The sequence below is a fragment of the Octopus bimaculoides genome, chromosome 7, assembly GCF_001194135.2.
Source record: "Octopus bimaculoides isolate UCB-OBI-ISO-001 chromosome 7, ASM119413v2, whole genome shotgun sequence".
Classification (NCBI taxonomy): Eukaryota; Metazoa; Mollusca; class Cephalopoda; order Octopoda; family Octopodidae; genus Octopus; species Octopus bimaculoides.
In genome coordinates this window covers 94,639,803-94,660,946 of record NC_068987.1, presented here as the reverse complement: position 1 = coordinate 94,660,946, position 21,144 = coordinate 94,639,803, and the positions used below count along the sequence as shown (strand labels likewise).

Here is a 21,144-nt window from a genome sequence, read left to right as displayed (position 1 = left end):
GTGTGTGTGTGTGTGTGTATGTGTGTGTGTTTGTGTGAATCATGTGTGTGTTTGCGTGAAGCTTGTGTGTGTGTGTGTGTGTGTGAAGTTTGTGCGTGTGTGTGTGTGTGTGTGAAGCTTGTGTGTGTATGTGAGAGAGAGAGAAACTGTGTGTGTTTCAATCAAGTGCATGTGCACATACATGTGTAAAAAGGAAAATGTATATACATGTACATGCACAGAAATAAATGTTATGTGCATATATAATATGTTTAAACAAAAATGCTCATATAATTTGTGTGGTGTATTGTTTCACAGGTTGAAATTTTAAAATGCTGACAGAGTAACTTTGACAGAGTATGACAGGGTCAGCAGAAATAGCGAAATACCAAAAATTTTGATTGGTGGAGAGAGGTTGTGATGTTATATTTGGAACGACCAGCCAATGGATGCATGGATTAAGTGAAATGAACTGCTGGAGTGAATGAATATGTATTTAGTGGAGGATTAATGAGTGAGAGGATTACATCAAGAAATGAGTGACTGAATAAATGGCTCAAGTGAGGAAGCAGAAAAGGGTGATTCATGAACCATGTCTGTCAGTGCTGGAAATCAACTCAAACCATTCCACAAGTGTTATGAAAGGCTCAATGGAATTGGTGATCATATCAGCTTGAAGTGGTCTTCATATAGAGAAAAGTATCAAAGTCAGTGAGTGATATCTCTAAGACAAAAAAAAAAAAAGAAAGAAAGAAAGAAAGAAAGACAAAGAAAAGAGATATCGTGAGATAGATGAAGAGAAGTTGACAGGGAAGAGATAGTGAATGAGGAAAGAGAAGAACAGAAGAATTCATTCATGCAAACAGCCTTGCCTTCTACAAAATATGAGAATATTTTCTTTTTCCTTAGTTTTGTTCCAGTTGTCGTGCAACATTATTGCATTCATCTGGGCAATGCATAATGCATTTTTGTGCTATAAGTTCTGAGGAGTGGAAAGCAGAATTTATAGTGAGAGTACAAAACATTTACACAATAGCTTGATCTGTGTATTGAGTGAGGTTTGAATTAAAGGGTGAGGAGCAGTGTGCTGCTGTTGCCAAATGATTGAATAAAAGATAAACAAATTTGAATAGGTAGATTTTAATATTCCTCGGTTTAAAACCACAAAAGCATTCATAATTACAATGGAATTTGACATAAACAAATGATTAAATTATAATTTCACTTGAGATTTAGAAAGAAATGTCTTGCAAGCCAAAGAATGACCAGTTTCATTCAACGAGTATCAGTAATTGTATCGTGGCTAAATTTAGCTATTTACAAGGATTACAGAGTAAAAGATAGATCTTGCATGTTGATATTTTAAATTTTGGTAATGTATGTATTAAAAATGATTTTTCAATGATAAACAACTTCTAAATAAATAAGCTTGGTATTTGCTGAGATAGGTCTGTTTAGTGGTGAGTGCTGGGATGTTTGATGAGGAAGAGATAACGTCAACAGAAATTCTAAGTTTCATATATATTGGACAAACTACGGTAGTTATATGTTTGATAAATGATCTATGTATTGAGCACATAATTTATGATAGATAGATAGGTAGTTAGAGAAATCGATAAACAGATAAGACCAAATGAAAGATAGATCTATGTGTAAGCTTTTCATACACATGATGCTATAAAGAGATATGCATTGAATTTCTATGTTTCATGAAAGATAGATCTGATAAATGGGTTCTATGATGTTCTATGCTTAATGAAAGAAGTATTGAACTGCTTATGTTTGGTATAAGATATATCGATGTATTGAACTTCTATGATTGATGATATATTAGATGATCTAAACTATGTAATGGGACTTATTTTTAGTTTGATGATAGATCTATAAGATGGGAGTTCACTGATCATAGATCTACAAATTAAAGTTGTGAGTTTGAGATGGAGACGTAAATGGGGGAAAGAGAGAGAGAGAGAGAGTGTGTGTGTATGTATGTGTGTGTGTGTTTGTGCGTGTATGTGTGCACGTGTGTGTGCGCACATGTGTGAAAGAAATCAGAGAAGCGATTTACATTTATTTTGATGCTATCTATTCCCAACTGACAGTGATAGCAGTTTTCGATAAAACAATTTTATTTTTAAGTAATTGCATTTGAGTATTTCATGTGAAGAGGGTGTTTGTTTTCAAAAAGAATTGCTCTTTCAGTCTTTTGGAAAGAAAATATTGCTTTATTAAGAGAAATAGAAGAGATACATAGAAGAATATAAGTAGATAAATATGTAACTATAGAAATACAAGAAAATGGAGTGAATGATAAAAAGAAATAAACTGCAAATACTAGAGCTAACATATTAGCAATAATGATACTTATGATGATAATATTCTAAATTAATGAAAGGTATGGAATTATAGAAGGGTATGGTCAAATTACAGGGGCCCTACTATGTAACGAGTACATAGGAAAAGGAAGTCATCAAAATGCATCTTATAGTAATATTGGATGTTGTACAACAAATGTTATCTTATGAAATCCCTTTACAACAAAGTAACACAATTTATGTCAAGATTTGAATACAAATAGTAACAAATGGACAGTTTGGGGAACTTAAAAATGGTAGACAGTCACATTCTCTTCTAAGCATTTTTATTTCCAATTACCCTTGTCTATTCTTCCATAATGTGCCTTCCTCTCTACTGTAGCATCACTCAGTCAAAAGGTTGCTAGTCTTGTGAGCTACATGGTAACCTCACTAGTGTTGGTGCAATGTAAACAACACCTTTAGACTCTGTAAAACAGTTGGCATTAAGAAAGGCATTCAGTCGTAGAAACCACACTGAAGCAGACATTGGAGCACAGTACAGTCCTCAAACCTGCCAGATCCTGTCAAACGAAATAATCCATGCAAACATGAAAGAGGGACGTTAAAAGATGATGATAATGATTATGATGATGATTATGATGATGATTATGATGACGACATTTTATGGAATTTGAACAATGATAATGTTTGCTACTACTGGACACAAGTCCATAAGTTTGAAAATGCAGGGGGAGGTGGAGATAAAAAAGAAAAAGTGTTTCAACTTTTGACACAAAGTTAGGAATTTTAGATGGAGTAGTGTTAGTGAAATACATTGTCTCCAGTAAATGACTGGTACTTTTATTGGCCCCTGAAAAGGATGAGAGGCAAAGTTGGCAAGATTTTGAGCTTAGAATATAAAGAACCAGAAGAAATGCCACTAAGCTTCTAGTCCAAAGCTCTGATGATTCTACCACCTCATTCGGCAGAACGCTATACAAGTCTGACAAGAAAAGAAGCTCAGATTTTTTTTTTGTATATTTACAAACTTTAGGGCAATCAAAATATTTAAATGTTAAAAGATTGTCTTGAAATCATAACCAAAAAAAATAAGATGAAAATAATTATGACTTCTGTCCAGAAAGCAGAGAAGAGGAATATTTGAGAGAGAAGTTCTTTATATTACTGGTACTCACACATACTTTAATTTTTGTGCAGGAAAGAAATTCAAGTGAAATCGGAGGGGTTAGAATATAGAATAATGAAACTAGATGAAATAGTCTGGTAGCATAAAAAATCCTGCCAATTCAGTAGCCTGATAATGGTTATTTCTCAGTTTAGCACATGGTAAAAGATCTGGAAGTGTACAATTAAATAATTCAACTTTAGTGCTAAATCGAAAACACTGATCAGCTTCATATCCAACTTCTACCATTTCTATTACATCAGCAGCTACTTTTTTTAATATTATTGGCTTCTCCATTTTGGAACAAAGCCATAAATTTATAAGCAATAGATAGAGATTATTGGATAGATCTTTGCACATTACTGCAACCTATTTTATTGACTGAAGGGATGAAAACAAAGGCAATCTTGACAGAATTTGAATTCAGAATATGAATAAATCAAGAGGCAATGTACAGTTTTGGGTACTCCACCACCCTTAATGATGATAATATTTTCCAAATTAAATAGATGACATAAATTTTGTGGGTGACAGAGTGATCTTAACTGAGCCCTCCACCACTAGTTCTTGGATAAGTAGTACTTATTTTATCATCACCTGAAAGCTGAAAGATACCATAAAATCATGGGACTAAAAACCAAATGAAATATCCTCTCTACTCCTTTACTGATTCAATCAATCAACAAAAAGTAATTAGCTCCTTTTTTCTTTAATGCATACATGAAGTCTTAGAAGTCTATGGGACAAATAAAATAAAATTTATTGGCATCAGTAATGTTCGAAATAACAATAATGGTTATTTTTGTTGCACAGACATGGGAATCTCTTTGTAGAAGCTATACCATCAAAAGGTATATTCTGGATAATTCTTATTTTAGTACTCTTAATGCTCATCACTGCTCATAATTTCTATGTTAGGTAAATAATCACTTTTTAAGCATCTAGATTATTTGATTGCTTTCTTATGAAAATAATTTCAGCCACTCAATCAGTATGGATTGTCATAATAATTAAGATGTTGCCATTGATGATGATGATAATAATTGCACAAGGGCATCAAATTTATCCAGTGCTATTGCACTATGCACCAAAAATGCAAAGGTACCAATCAAAAAAAGGTACTACATTATTGCAAATTATTACCGTCACCACCACACTAGTACTCGAGTCACATTAAACAATATATTTTGTATTAAATTCAGCAGCATTATGAGCTGAAAGAAAGACAAACATACATGTAGTGCAACTTTTAAGTGATAATTTCAAACAGACTACAACAGAAGTTGTTTCAGTACATATAGTCCTTATCAGGAAAAGCTTAATATGTTAGAGACTGTTGTAAGAATGTTTTGAAATTTACATAATATATATTTTTTTTAATTCTGAGTCTGGCCATCCATATACAGTGAGTAAAATGCAAAATTTATCAGGTGTTCAATAAAAATCTTGAACATAATTTAAAACAAAAATAATAGCCATAAAATAATTTTCTGATAATAAATCAATGATGAAGACAAAGAAAATATAGATAATTAATGATAATTGTGATTTTTTAAATATTAAATGAATATCAGATGAAAGACAAGTTATATATTTGCATGTGTGTGCATATGTGTGTGAGAGAGTGCAGAGAAAAAAAAAACTGAATATATGTATATATAGAAATACAATACTTATTAGAAATTAATAAATAAAAAGACTAGATCAGATATTGTTTTGAGAGAAAATTATATTCTCTCTTTGCTTTATATCGACCATGCGCGTGTGTGTGTACGTGTGTTTTAACGATCAAAAGATCTTTAAGAAATTACTCTAGAAAAAATAATTAGCATTAAATTTTGCTTCAGAGTCTCAGAAAAATATGGATTGTAATCTGAATGAGAGTACTAATGGCTGCGGTAAGAAAAAAATGGTGTAGATGAGGAGAGAAATTGGGAAGACAGTGATAAGAGTGAAAAAGATGTAGAGAGAGAGAGAGAGAGAGAGAGAGAGAGAGAGAGAGAGAAAATAAAGAGGATTTGGCATACTGGCACATACCACTGAATTGGTAAGAAAAAAACCAAAACCAAATGATGTCTATCATGCATTATTAGACTAGCCTTGCTCACCTGTATACCTTGAGTACCTTACTGGAGAAACCAAGTATAGAAAATAAAAACAAAAATATTGCAGGAATACAGATTTGATGATAAGGTGTGTGTATGTGTGTGAGTGTGTATGTATGTATATATATATATATATATATATATATATATATATATATATATATATATATATATATATATATATATATATCATGACATGAAATTGAAAATATATATACATTTCAAGAAAAAGAGGAAATGAGATTGTTATAAAAAAAAAAAGACAAAACAGAAAAGAGACAAGAAAGTACAAACAATTTTCCATATACATATATTTGTAAGTCAAAAGTTATGGACTGTCAGAGTGACCATTGCTTTTGCTCCTATAAAGCACTGAGCAATATAGGTGATTTGTCAGACTCAAACGGCTCAAGATACATAGACTCACCACACCTCGAGTAAGAAATACATAATGATCGGTTATATCTTCCTCTAGTTGTAGAGAGGTTATGCACCGTCAGACATTTGAGTCTTATGAGTTGCTTATACTACTGCTAAGTGCTTTACAGGTGCAAAACCAATGGTCACTCTATGGCCAGCCATAACCTTTGACTACTTAAAAAATATATTACTGCTCTAATGCTTTCAAGTGTGCTTCTTCTTCAGGCATATGAACTACCTTAATGAGGCATACTTCTATGTCGAAGTATGTATTTGTGAGTGCTAAAAGATAAATATATTTAATTGTATGTTTTGCCAAAATAGATATACACAGATATTGATATACACAAATATAAGCTAATAAACATATAATGATATATGCATAAGTAATATTTATATATGAACACGCACTCATACATACGTGTCTCTCACACACTCTCTGTCTATGATTTATTTCTTGTCACACTGACACACACATATACATTGATTAATATATACTTGTATATACACCTAAATGCTGAAATACACAGTGAGTCTCATAGTTCCAGTGTTTGTTGATGCTCTTCTGATAAGACATCAACAAAGTAACAAACAAGAGCAAACCTCCTCAAACGAGACAGGGGTGTAGTCTTGAAGGAGGTGGCTTTATGTCAGGGGACGAGAGTATGATACTATGACAAAAGCAGGTGTCTATAGATGTGGATATACAGAGCTGACTCAGCTAGAAAAAGAGAGAAGATGGCAGTGAAGAGATATCGGGTTGTACCTCAAGCTACAAGACAGTGAATATCAGAGAAGTAGTAGAGAAGACTGGAAAGGGTAAATGGTCAAGTAGATTTGCAGGAATATAAAAAGTGGGCAGCAGATGGAATGAGAGGGAAAGGTGAAGGCAGTGAATGGTGAACACTGGTGGAGGCATAGTCACTGGTAAATATGAGTAGTGGTGGTGGGAAGAAGATGATGGCAATAATAGGAAACATATTGGAGCCTGGTGTTGCCATCCGGTTTCACCAGTCCTCAGTCAAATCGTCCAACCCATGCTAGCATGGAAAGCGGACGTTAAACGATGATGATGATGATGATGATGATGATAGGTAACTTGAAATGTGGTGGGTATGCAAGAGAAACAAGATTAGAGTTACATAGGGTTGAAAGAGTGAGTGATGAGCTTAGGTTGTGGGGGTGGGGGTGGACAGGGGAAAAGGAATGTTCAGTAGGAGTGTTCAGTCTGGTACCATCCAACCCATGCCCGTATGGACAACAGAAGTTAAATGATGATGATGATAAAGATGCAAAAAGAAATTATAATCAAATTAGTTAATAGTCTCTGTCTGACCAGAATGTGTTTATGTATGTGTGGAGAATGAAAGAGTCAAGAAAAGCAACAGATGTAAATGTTGGTCTCAAATTTTGGTACAAGGCCAGGGATTTGTGGTGGCGGGGGGGGGGGTCGATTACATCAACCTCAGTGTACAAATAGTACTTATTTTATCAACCCAAAATGATATATGACAAAGCTGACCTCAGCAGAATTTGAACTCAGAACACAAATATAGATGAAATGCTGCTATGCATTTTGCCTGGCATGCCAACAATTCTGCTAGCTCACTGCCTTGCAACAGATATAAATATTGGTATTACCAAAGAAATTAGTGTGACATGCTGATTGTCAGATTCATATGTAAATATTATCTTTTACTTGTTTCAGTCATTATTAGACTGTGGCCTCACTGGGCACCACCTTGAAGAGCTTCTTTCAATTTCCATCTAACAAATCCACTCACAAGGCTCTGGTTGGCCCAAGGATGCAGTACAAGGCAGTTACCCAAAGTGCCATGCAGTGAGACTGAACCCAAAGCCATGTGGTTGGAAAGCAAGCTTCTTACCACACAGCCACTTCATGATTTTCTGATGGTGCAAATATAGGTGAATTATATATAAACATTCCATATATGTCTTGGGCAAGTGTCTTCTACTATAGCCTCAGGCTAACTAAAGCCTTATGAGTGGATTTGGTAGACAGAAACTGAAAGAATCCCATTGTATATATGTGTGTGTGTTTGTCCCCTCCACCATTGCTTGACAACCGATGCTGGTGTGTTTACGCCTCCCGTAACTTAGCAGTTCAGCAATAGAGAGAGACCGATAGAATAAGTACTAGGCTTACAAAGAATAAGTCCTGGGGTCGATTAGCTCGACTAAGAAAGGCGTGCTCCAGCATGGCCACAGTCAAATGACTGAAACAAGTAAAAGAGTAAAAGAGTATATATATATATATATATATATATATATATACATATACATATATATATATATATATATGTAGAGAGAGAGAGAGAGAGAGAGAGAGAGAGAGAGAGAGAGAGAGAGAGAGAGAGAAAGACCATATAAGGAAAATTTCAATCAGGCGGAACAGCAGAAGTTCCAAAAATGAAATAACTTTGTTGAGAATGTGTTTAGAAAATAAACACTTATTTTAAATGTCAATAAATCATGAAACAAAACAAACAAAAGTAAAAAAAAAAATGAAAACAAAAGGAAAGGATAAAAACCTGACTACTGTCAAAACTGAGAAAAAATTGATTTGCAAAGGCCAATGCAAGAACAATAATAATGATGATGATGATGTTTTTCCTATAGAATCTCTTCATAACCTTCCATTAGTTGTGCAGTAAAAAATCTTTTCTTTCCAACCTTCCAAAACTTTTTTTCCAGCAGAGTCATTCATATACACACACATACACACAAACATGGAGGCAACATTCAGTCCTACACACAATTTTCATAATGTCTGCTGTGCAAGAAAGACAGTCCGGGCATTCACAACAGGAAGCATCTTGGAATGACTCATAAATGGAAAGGAATTTCACCGCCTTCCATTTCTCTGCAACTCTCTTAAGCCTTTTCTATCTGCTTCCTCTTGTCCCCTTTCATTTATATATTTCTACATTTTTTTCCCCCCTTTTCTTTTCCTCTGATTGATTAGACAATGGAAAACATTGATGCCATTCAATAATGTATATACCAAAAACAGCAGTTCTTCCTTTCTACCATAGAAACTTCAAGGAATCCAAGAAGCAGCCTTCAAACCAATCACATTCCAAGTCATCAGTTAGCAACAAGGTCTTACTCAATGTATTTTCATACAATCATCATCATCATCAATAGCAGCAGCAAAATAATATCTAAAACACTTATACAGTTTTGTATGTTTTTTTTTTTTGTTTGGAAATGTGTTAATATATGCACTTACTTCTATGAATGCATATGTATGCCTGTAAATTTATCTATATATATATATATGTACGTATTTAGGGTTGTGTGAATGTGTGCTTATATGAATTTGTATTAATGGATACCTTGTGTATTTGTATATCTATGTATTGTCATAATAGTCATTATCACTTTCAACGTTGTCACTGAAGACATTATTGCTCACAGATGTACAAAAATCATAATGGGGCTTAAGCTGTTGACACTTAATTTTAAGAGTAATTTCTACTAAAGAATATGTTTCTTAAGAGAGGTCGTACTTGATGTTTCTAGAAACTATTGGTAAACTAGGATACACCAGTCATTTTATCCATTGCTACTACTGCTGCTACTTCTACTACCACAACACCTACATTTAATATGATTTATATCCACTGCGCTTCAGTCACTTCTTTCAGCCTCTGCCAAAATTAGAACGACCATGAAAAGGCATAAATAAATTTTTATTTATAATTATATATTATGAATATGGCAGCTCCAGAATAATTTCCCAGGTAAAAAGAACCCCATGCAGTTTCAAATTGCAGCCTTAATCTATCAACCTATATCAAAACTGTTACATAACAGATATCAGACAAACAATGTATTTCTAGGAATTCTTATTACATATAGTATTTTTAAAGCAAAATTATAGATACACACACACACACACACACACACACACACACACACACACACACACACACACACACACACACACACACACACACACAATCATCATCATCATCATCATCATTTACTGTCCATTTTCCATGCTAGCATGGGTATGACAGTTTAACTGGGGCTGATAAGCCTGAGAACTACACCTGACTCTGGTCTGTATTGTTTTAGTTTCTATGGCTGGATACCCTCCCTAATACCATCTACCCCACAGAGCGTATCAGGGTGCTTTCTATGTGTCACTGGCACAGGTGCCTTTTATGTGTCACCAGCACAGGTACCTTTTACAGGTCATCAGTATGTACATATGTATTAATATTTGCTTTCATGTCAAGTTACACACAAAACCAATTTCACATTAAAACCTAAAGATTACTCAATAGTTGTTATAGAATACATATATATATATATATACTTTACTATTTCACTTAGGCATTGTGTTACTAATAACCTGAGGTGTGTGTGTATATATATATATATATATATATATAATATAATCCTGTGTGTGTATCAGTTTATATGCATGTTCATATTAATTTATATATTTTATATATATATATATATATATATATATATACAAAATGTACAGTATTATATACCCATCATGGATGATTTTGCCAGTTGGTTTCACATTAGGACTACAATGGAATAACAATCCAATTATATAACCTTACGCTCATCAGAGTTACCCGTTATGGAAGGGAATATGCTGACTGCTCTCTATTGTCAGAGGTGAATTGACACATCTGGTCTGTGGTTGCTATGAAAGAGATGGTGAAACAAAAAAGGGCAGGGGATTAGGCTATGAGTTATGTCCCTTAGTTGGATTCGCTGTGAAGCTGGGAAGAGTTATCTTGACGTGTATGTCGGAAATATGTGCATTATTAAGTGTGGGGATGGGGTATGTATAGTGGTGTCATCTATATAATTTTTTCCAGGAGTGTGCGTATTTATAATTGTGTTCATTACACTGTTTTCTTCCTGTATTGGTTAAGGTGTTTTATGTTAGCATGTAGTGTGTTATGCGTACGTGTGTGTGTGTGTGTGGGGGGTCTATATATGTGGGAGTACAATGTGTGTGAAGGGGTATATGTTGGGGATGGTGGGAAACAGTCTATTTGGTGAGCTTATCTCCTTCTGTCATTGGACAGTGGCCATTCTGGGGTACTGCCTTGAAGGGTTTTAGTCAAACAAATTGGCCCCATTTCTTATTTTTATGCCTGGTACTTATTCTATCAGTTTCTTTTGCCAAACCACAAGTTACGAGTACATAAACAAACCAACAACAGTTGTCAGGTGCACACACACAAACACACACACACACACACACACACACACACACACACTGATGCACAGATACAGTAGACTTCTTTCAGTTTCAATCTACCAAATCCGCTCACATGGCTTTGGTTGGCCCAAAACTTTAGTAGAAAACATCTGCCCAAGGCTCCACACAGTGGGACGGAACCCAGGACCAAATGATTGGGAAGCAACACTGATACATATTTGTATGCATGTATATTGATACCTCTTTGTCTCAACATTGTGTGATAGTTGTAAGTAAGGGTCTCCATCGCTTGAAGGGTGTCATTCGTTTCCAGTCTTCTGTGAAAAAATTTTTGGGTCAGGTGGAAATATCACCTCACCTGGAAGCAAGCGGCTGTTATATTCAGGCATATTCATTAAATTTGAATCCAAACCCTTCATTAAACCCCTGGTGGCCAGATTGTTCTCATTCTGTAATTTACTAGTTACTCTCTTATTTGTAATTTACATACATATGTACATATATATACATGATTAGATGTATGCATGCATAAATATATAGATATGTATATATGTGTGTATGTGTGTGTGTGCATGCATGCGCACACAGTCTTGTTTCCATTTGCAGCTATTATGAAGGTGGGGGATAGTTTTTTTTAAGTTGTATATGTGATGCTATCTTATTTAACCATTTGCTACAGTAAGTCTTCCTTCATTGCATTGACATGTATAACAACTGGAAAATATAGATTTGAAATGTATTAAATATATATCAGGTCCACTGAAGCATAACACATATGTTAATACTTAAGTATCATCAAGTTTCATGTGGTCCATAGAAAATACCATCTTGGCAACTGTAAGTGTTAATATTTTATTCGGCTGTATGCAGCAGCTGTCAGCACTCATAAAGATGATGAGATATAACTATTATCTCTATCAACTTATAAGATTCAGTAAAATGAGTTAACAAGGGAACTTCAATATGCTTGCTCAACTTACTAGAAATAGTGACCCTCTCACACCTAGCTATCTTAATAAAGAACACATGGCCTAATAAAAGTTTCTTTCACATCTGAATATAACAGAATGTTCTCTGAATGAAATGCCTATAATTTGAGGCATGTTTGATGTAGATTGAACAATGGCAGATAAAAGACATAACAACTTGTCAGTCAAACTCTTAAGAGAAAACGAGATTTTACAATAACACACCTCCATTCATTAATCACTTTCTCTCTCATTTGTATATGTGGTTAGTTATTACAAATAGACCAGTATTCTAACATTTTATTTATTAAAGTTCCAAAGTAGGCAACAGGATATTCTGTTCTCAGCTAAAACATTTTCAATTGTAAATATGTGAAAGTGATATCAAAAAGTTTCTGAACTAATTATGTTTTAAAAAAAAAAAAAAGAACTTATTTACTTAAGCTTTAACATCATCTCCTTTTAAATTATCACCTTGCACAGTAATACACTGGTACCAGCATTCCTGCCACTTTGATACCACCTCATAAAAACAATAGTTCAATACTTTTGAACATGATCAGGAGTAGATCACAAGTAAAATGTAAACCAAGCCCCTCTGCTCATTTAATTGATCCTTTGCAATAATATTCTGAATATGTCTGTTTATATGTGTAAGCATGTGTGTGTGTGTATTCATGTAGGCATGATTTTAGAACAAATTTCTTCAAAATTTAGGTTTCAACACATACACACATATATAGCACAACAAATGGTATATATTGCAAATACATGATATGGTGTGCTTATATCTTGTGTTCTGCATAGATAATATTGAAAATATAATACAAATGCAAAACACATTTGAAGAGATAGAAAACACTTTTTAGAGATCTCTAGTCAATATTGAGGGACTGAAGAATTTTAAGTAGTTTTGATATATAACACAGCTACAAAACAGTCATATAAGTAATAAAGTGGAATGGGAGAATAAATGAGAATGACAGACAGAGAGAGATATAAGATCAATTTCAATATTGTTCAAAAGAGAAGGAGTGTCATTTGGAGGTGTGTTGTTTTTCAAGAAAATACTCTTATCAACTCTTTGAGGTATTGGCCTCTGTTTATCTATGTGAGTGCATTAGCCATTAGTTCAAATTTCCATATTTTATTCATGTCTGAAAATGCACACATAATGCACATGATATAGCAGACACTCACATTTTGAAATCATAATACAGGATAAATAACATGTAGGTTTAGAAATTTTAAATGTACTGCTAACAACAACATTAATTTAGATTGTAGAGTATGAAACATAAAAACTCATGTAACAGATACATAGTAAGGAAACAAAATATTTTAAATTCATAGATTGTTATTTGGATATCAGTTGAAGTAGAATTTATATGAAAATTGCCGACTATCTGCAAAGTGGTATATATATACATATATCATCATCATCATTTAATGTTCGCTTTCCATGCTGGCATGGTTTGACTGAAAACTGGTATACACAAGCACATTCAAACACACTAACACACTCACATACAGAGAAAACATGTGTATGTCTGTGTTTGTGTATGTCTGAGAGAGAGAGAGATAGACAGATACAGAGAGACAGACAGACAAATTTAATCCCCCAAATCTCTTAGCTACTTTATTTTAAAAGTTTGTGAAATTCCTGTATGTTACAACAGTCAATTACTAATTTACTTTTCTAATTAATTATATTGAACATTTTACTCCTAAAAATAATTATAAATAGCAGTTTGCATTAAAATGAATTAAACATCTAAAAGTGTATTTGCAGACAATAAAAATTGTTCATTGCCTTTTTTTTTTTCCTTCATACACTAGGAACACTGTGTGCGTGCATATGCACACACGTGTGTGTGTGTATGAGTGTGTGTGTGCTCACGCATGCTTGCATGTGTCCACATGTTAATAAATTGTGAAATTGTATATGATGAATGACTACCTTAGAAAAGTCAATTAATTTTATCATCTGTTCAGAAGTTAATGTGGCAGTCATTATTGAAATCTTCAGAAAGAAGTATGATAGCTACCTGATAAGGGACAGGTGCATGTTGTGAAGTTAATAGTAACTAAATTTTTATCTGCAAAAATAATAGCTTAACTGTGGTAATAGCCTAGATTTTATAACTATAAAACTGACCAATTTAAGACAGTAAGCTAATCTGGTCTTGCATAATGAAATTCCATTAACCTTTTTTTACAATATCATCCCAATTGTTTATTTTTCTAAATTCCTTATTGCATATGCACAAGAATCATATTAATTCCATTAATGGTACCTATCCATATCCACATGGAACAGTTAGGATGATTCAGCTAGCAACAGCAACTAATTCTACACAAAGAATTCAAATGACTGACCCCCTCACAGGGACAAATAGTATCTGACATTGTGATTGGTTTTGTATATCTACAAATGTTTAGTTTACATATTTTAAAACCTATATTTACTTCGATGTGCAAACCTGTAAATGGATATTCGTCACCCACATCAAGGATGTATCTATTTTCATGCAAAGTCTATGAAAGAGCTCAACAGACTTAGATAAAGCTAGAGTAATAATATATGTTAATTAAATGAATTTGAAAAGTAAATCAAAGTATGCATATTAAAATAGAATACTCTGGAAATAATTGTTCTTTTGAGATAAGCTCATTAAATAATGATTTTTAATGATAATAAATAACATTTAATAAGATACACATGTATTCACATCATCATCAAGACTGTAAGAGAGAGAGAGACAGAGGGAGGAGAGATGTTTGAAATAAAGATGCCCGAAATTGTTGTAGCTAGTTTGATGTAGAGAAACTTACTCCAAGGGAATTTTTGCTTGAAACTTACTTTATATCTTTGGATTAATAACTTGTTTTTTTTTTTTTTTTTTTTTTTTTTAATTATTTATTTATTTATTTTTTTGTTCTGTGTCAGTTACTAATGTATATAAATGAGTTTATTTCCAACAAGTATATCACTTGCAGTTCTGCTGGTGAAATGAATACACATGCATATCGCTATAGACATTTATCATAAAGAAACAATTATGTCTTAGATGAGAAAAAGTATACATATTTTATTGTAATACATATGGCTTAATTTACTCTACAGTTCATTCAGTTTACATTACATATTTTATATCTTAATAATACCTATATGTATATTATATAAATAGACAAACGTATACAATTACGTACACCTATGTAATTGCATATAAACATATACATATGTATGTGTGCATGTGTGTGCATGAATGTGTGTGTGTATGTTATATGTGTTTATGTGTGTGTGTGTTAAATGTGCTTATGTGTGTGTGTGTAAATATGTATGTATGAATGTATGTATGTACTTTGGAGAAATTAACAAAAGCAACAGCCAAATTCTGATGAGACTCTCAATCATTTTCCTGTGATTACCAGACTGGCTATGAAAATCATGTTAGTTGTACAGACAGCATTGATTCATTAATGCTGCTGAAGAGTATATGAAAACAACACTTTAACCTGCACTTTCCAGCAACAGAAGCAAAGTGACATATCTCTACTATTGCTGCAGATGGCCTTGTAACTCTTGTTTATTTATACAATGACATCAATGCTTGCACCTTTCCCCTGCTGTAGGATGTTCCCAACAGCCCCAAATTTTCTAATATTGGTAGATGTTATGCATGTGTATATATATATATATATATATATATACTACTCAGGAAGAGACTATTCTAGAGTACATTCTGCCTTATCTTCGAAACGTCGAGTTAGAATAGGGGCAGCTGATGAAGGAATAATTCCAAGTGGCTTTCTGTTTTCCTATGTGTTCGTTTCGTTGTCTGTAGTTCATTGTTCTAACGTCCTGTACCCTGATATGCATCTATATACACATGTAGATGTAAGTATGTACATATATGTGTGTATACATGCATATATATTCTTTGTATTATATACATATGGTGCAAGCATTGATGTCATTTATGATAGCTACCTGATATATATATCGGCAATCTTTCCATAATGGGCATTATGTCCATATGTCTGTCCATCTCTTTGTCTGTTCCCTGTTCACGACCAGATGGCTGGGATTACAAAGACAGTTGTCAGGAAGGTTTTAGCATTAAAAAAGTCAGAAAATATGATTATTTCATGGATATCGATTTTGGAATTGAGAAACCACCTTCGCATTTTTATTAAAAATTCCCTGACCATGAGTAATTCTGGATTTTCATTGTATAGTTCATGGCCCCATCACAGATATGAAGGGGGTCGCAAGGACAGTTAATAGTGAAAATAAAATGGGAAAAGTGTCGTGTGTAATTATTTAGTGGTTATTGACGAGTGTCAGTCTCAAGTAGGATTCGAAATGGCTAATCAAAGTGGCTGTTGCCATCACAGCTTTGTCGATCAAGATAACCCATGGTACCAGAACATCCAGACATTATTCACATAGAACAGTGAGAGGTTAGTCTTAGTTTGATTTTTTGCAACCCTAGATCCACTCACACATTCACAGCAAACAAGGCTCAGAACCAGACTTTAGATTGTGTAGTTGTATTTTTACTCAGTCCGATGTTTACACACGGCCAGTTATACGTCGCTATGAGAAGAGCAACGGACTCCAGTAATTTGAAAATTAGTGTCGACCAAACAGAAAATATCATCTACAAAGAAGTTTTGTAATTATGTTGATATTATCAAAAGGAATGATTCATAATTTAAATAAGGAAATTTGTGAAGTTTGAATGTATAAACAAGTATAAAATAATGCAAACAACTAAAATAAAAGTATATCTAAATAGCATGTTCTTCTTAATACTTTTTATGTAGTGGTCAAAAGTTATGGCTTTCTTTAAGAATGGTCCACATAACCATTCATGATACAGAGGCTGGGAGCCTATTTCAGATCGTGAGTGAATCGTCATCACATGTCAGTCGCAAACAAGACTAGTTGCAATAGAATGCTGTATCACCAACAATAATGTGATTACTCTAAGACATCACCCAGTAATCTATCAAGTCCATTCACACATTTCTCAATGCATACAGCTGTTATGACTTGCTTCCCTCATTTCATGCCTCCATCATAGAAGGGTAGATTTGCTTGTAATAATAATAATGATTATTTTCATGAAGTTGCATAGTATTACCTTCAATTCTTTTTACATATATATATACAGCCTTACAGAGCCCTACATAGGTCATGAGAAATATTTCCATTGCCTGCAGAGCAGCAACAATACTTGCCATCATAATTACTACTCTTGCCATCTTATACATGGGCCCCACCTACAATGTAGATAGCAGCTCTAGGACGGATAACTGACAAAAACATATGTATGAAAGCATCTCTTTATGTAGGTCAAATTAATAGCATGAATGTAATATTTTTTCGATAACCTTTTAATAACCTGTATGGAAAGTATGAATATGTACTTAAATGGGTGTTCAGTTGTGCACATAGGTGTGTATTTGTGAGATGTATGGAAATGCGTATAATAAATCAATATGGAGGCCACTATATAGATGTTGTATGTCCACATATACAGTTATCAATTGAGAGTACGTTGGTGCAGAAAACAAAATATGAATGAAAACATATGGATTTATATGTTTACAATTGTGTGTGTGTGCACATACATACATATCTTCACATGAACACGTACATCTGAAAATATTCATTATATACACACATCATGTGTGTTTGTGCCTAACTGCTAATGTTGTTGTTCATGGCTGGTTAGTAACTCATACACACATTTAGGTGCGTGTGTGTATGTATTTGAATGAGAGTTATAAGAAAAATACTGTGTTCCTTTTTGTGAGTGTGTGTAAATGAATGAATTCTTCAGTGATGTTCAAAATAATATCCTCTCAATGGATATGTGTTTGCATGTGGTGATTGTGTGAGTGTAGGCTATCTGCATACGTGTGTATGTGCATGAGTGCATGTATGTCTGTGTTCACATGATCTGTGTGTGAGGTTGTGTTCATGCAAGTTTCATAATTAAATTTGAAAAATCAATACTAAAGACTTTTGTGAAAGCATTGAAATGTTTTTTCAATGGAAAAAATAATGTAAAAAATAAATACAAGAGAGAGGTAGGGTGGGGAGAAAATATTATATTGAGAATCATCATCATCATCATCATCATCATTCTCAATATAATAGCTAATGCTGTTGTTGTTTTTGTTGTTCCTGTTGTTGATCAGAATCAATGAAAGCTGCAGGACTTGTTAGGGAAAAGTCATTTTCCAGAAATTCTACAGAAGAACAGAACAGAGATGTGGAGGTGTAAAAATGGAAGATGACATAGATAGTTGTAATATTGGTAATGATGGTGATGATGATGATGATGGTGGTGGTCATGGTGGTGGAGGTGGTCGTCATTATAGTAGTGGTGGCAGTGATGGTAGCAGTGGTGATGGTACTGCTAGTAATGGTAGTGGCGATGTTAGTTAAGAGAGTGTATCAGGGTGGGAGTTGAAGAGAGTAGAGAGGGAGGGAGAGAGAAAGAAAGAGAGTGTGTGTGTGTGTGAGAGAGAGAAAGAGAGAGATGAGAAAAGTTAAGAGTGTGAAGAAAAAAGAGAAATTATACAGAAAAGCATAAGAATTAATTAAACAAAATCAAATAAGATAGAAATAAAACAACAGAATATAAAATAGAATGAAATAAAAAACAAAAGTGAACAGAAGACATATACATGTGAAAGAGAAATAAAGCAGGAATAATAATTACAACAATAACAAGAAAAATAAGAGATGATAATAATAATAATAATAATAATAATAATAATGATAATAATAATAATGTGTGTGTAGTATGGAATGTGTAGGTGGGGGAAGAAAGAAATATGAAAAAGAAATGAAAAAATACAAAACAAGACATAAAAATGTGTAGCTGTTATTTCTAATCGATTGTTGGATCGATAGAACGAAATCAATAAATTCCACGTTGAACAATTTATGGAAGAAAGTTGATACGGAGATTCAGCCATAAAAGAATTCAGTTGCAATAACTAATAGAAATAAGAGACAATGATGGTGATGCCGATGATGATGGTGATGCCGATGACGACGACGACGGCGATGAGGAGGAGGAGGAGGAGGACAACCATGATGCTAACAATAGAAAGAATAACAATAATTATTATTATTTCTTACTTTGGCACCAGACCAATTGCATAGATAACATAAGACAAAACCAAATGAGCCCCAGTAATATAACTGGTATTTTTTGATCATTCCTCTCTACCACTGTAATGTTGACCACTGCTAGAAGGATCAAACACAAATTTGAATTTTCATTTAAGAAACTTGAATATTTTCAGGCATTTTTTTCTGTCAATTTTTTTTATGTGCTGCATTAATCATCCGACCAATAAAGAAACCACCATGTAGTAGTTTCACTTGCTAGAAATAGAAGCCATATCTCCTCATATAACAACCTAACCTCTTCAAAAAGGAAAAGATATGCATAGTAATGCAGTTCGAGAATTCCATATTTGGAAAAGACAGGATGGTCATGGATTTGCTTTGATCAGAGTTTTGCTTGATGAGAGATAACCTGGTACTAAACAATATTAACTTCTCCCCATCCTCATCATTGTTTCAAATGTTATTTGTCCCCCCATCCGTATCACTTGGCCACTTCTTAGTATGCCTTAATATTATCTTCAAAGAAATTAATTTGATACTTTTTTCCATTTTAAAACTGGAAACTGTTTCAAGTGTCAAGCATTAAGGAGAGTAAGTTAAATGGATTTATCACTAGAGTAAATGACCAAGAACAAGCACAGGAATAATAACAACACTGAGTAAATTCATTTTCCCATTGACACAAGGCCTTGAATCTGTCTAGGGATCTACAGACCCCTAAACAGATTAAATCAATACCACTTTATTACTGTTGTTCATTTATTAATCTCTCAGGGATGAAAAGCAAAACCAAATGCAATAGGATTTGAAACCAAAACTTACCAACTTACCAACACTCTACTACACTGGCCATCATCCATCCTTTTATTACAAACAAGTAAGATGATGATGATGATGATGATGATAAGCATGATCAAGATAGCTCTGCCAAACTTGCTGGAGGCACAGCTTTCAGGATCAACTCTTTCTTAGTTATTTAAAACCTCAAGTCAATTCAACTCAAATCACAATATTAAACTTCTACAGGGCAACCATGACATGAGACCGAGAGACAAAAAAGAACTATTTAAAAATAAACAATAAATAAAATATAAACTGCTTAAATAATACTTTATTTTTGTATTTGGTTTGCAAGATTCTTGATGTGAATTTGTATGTTGAAACAAATCTTGAAATGTCTTGGGAGGGTCATTACACTAATATTAACAGCAAATGCATTGGTTCAGTATCACTTCTTTATTTGTAGTCAGTTGATTAAAAATCTAACCACCTAACTAATTGACCATTTGTTTAATGTGCTGGTTAAACAATCAATCAGGTGTTTGTCAAAGTTCTTTTGTTGCCAATCACAAGCTCTTCAAGGTCTATTCTGAATCTTAAATTATACTTATTGTTGAACAGACATAGAAAACGTCCAGTGAAACTGAGAGGTTGTTTCTGAAGATGATGATGACAATGTAATGTGAATGATGTATGTATATGCAGTAAGTTCACTTAAGAAATATATGAAATGCATATGCATATGACTGTTGCATGCAAAGTTACTGTACAGCTTGTACACATGCAAACAAACATACAAAACAAAAACTGAAATTTGCTGCAACAGCTGAATGGCTGTTATAACATAAACAAGACTGGCCTCTGTTGTATTATGTGAAGTCCATGTAGACACCAGTCTTAACATGGTTCAATCAACTTGTATCACTAATACTAGCATGGACACACTCATTGATTCCCTTTGATTCAGTACAAAGCTTTTTAGGGGTTTTAGTGGTTTGCTTCTCTCTGGTCTATATTGATTTCCCC

General features: G+C 33.6%; 1 protein-coding gene across 12 annotated transcripts in view; it reads right to left on the bottom strand.

The window, feature by feature from the left end:
* The window catches only part of LOC106883309 (teneurin-m), a 487,309-nt gene that overhangs the window by 258,400 nt on the left and 207,765 nt on the right, over positions 1 to 21,144 (bottom strand). For 10 of the 12 annotated variants that reach the window (XM_052969805.1, XM_052969800.1, XM_052969804.1 and 7 more), the window contains one exon: positions 5,571 to 5,591. The exons of the other annotated variants lie outside the window; for them this stretch is intronic. In XM_052969805.1, coding sequence (XP_052825765.1) covers positions 5,571 to 5,591 — 21 coding nt within the window. The remainder of the gene's footprint in view (positions 1 to 5,570; positions 5,592 to 21,144) is intronic. 12 annotated transcript variants of the gene reach the window in all.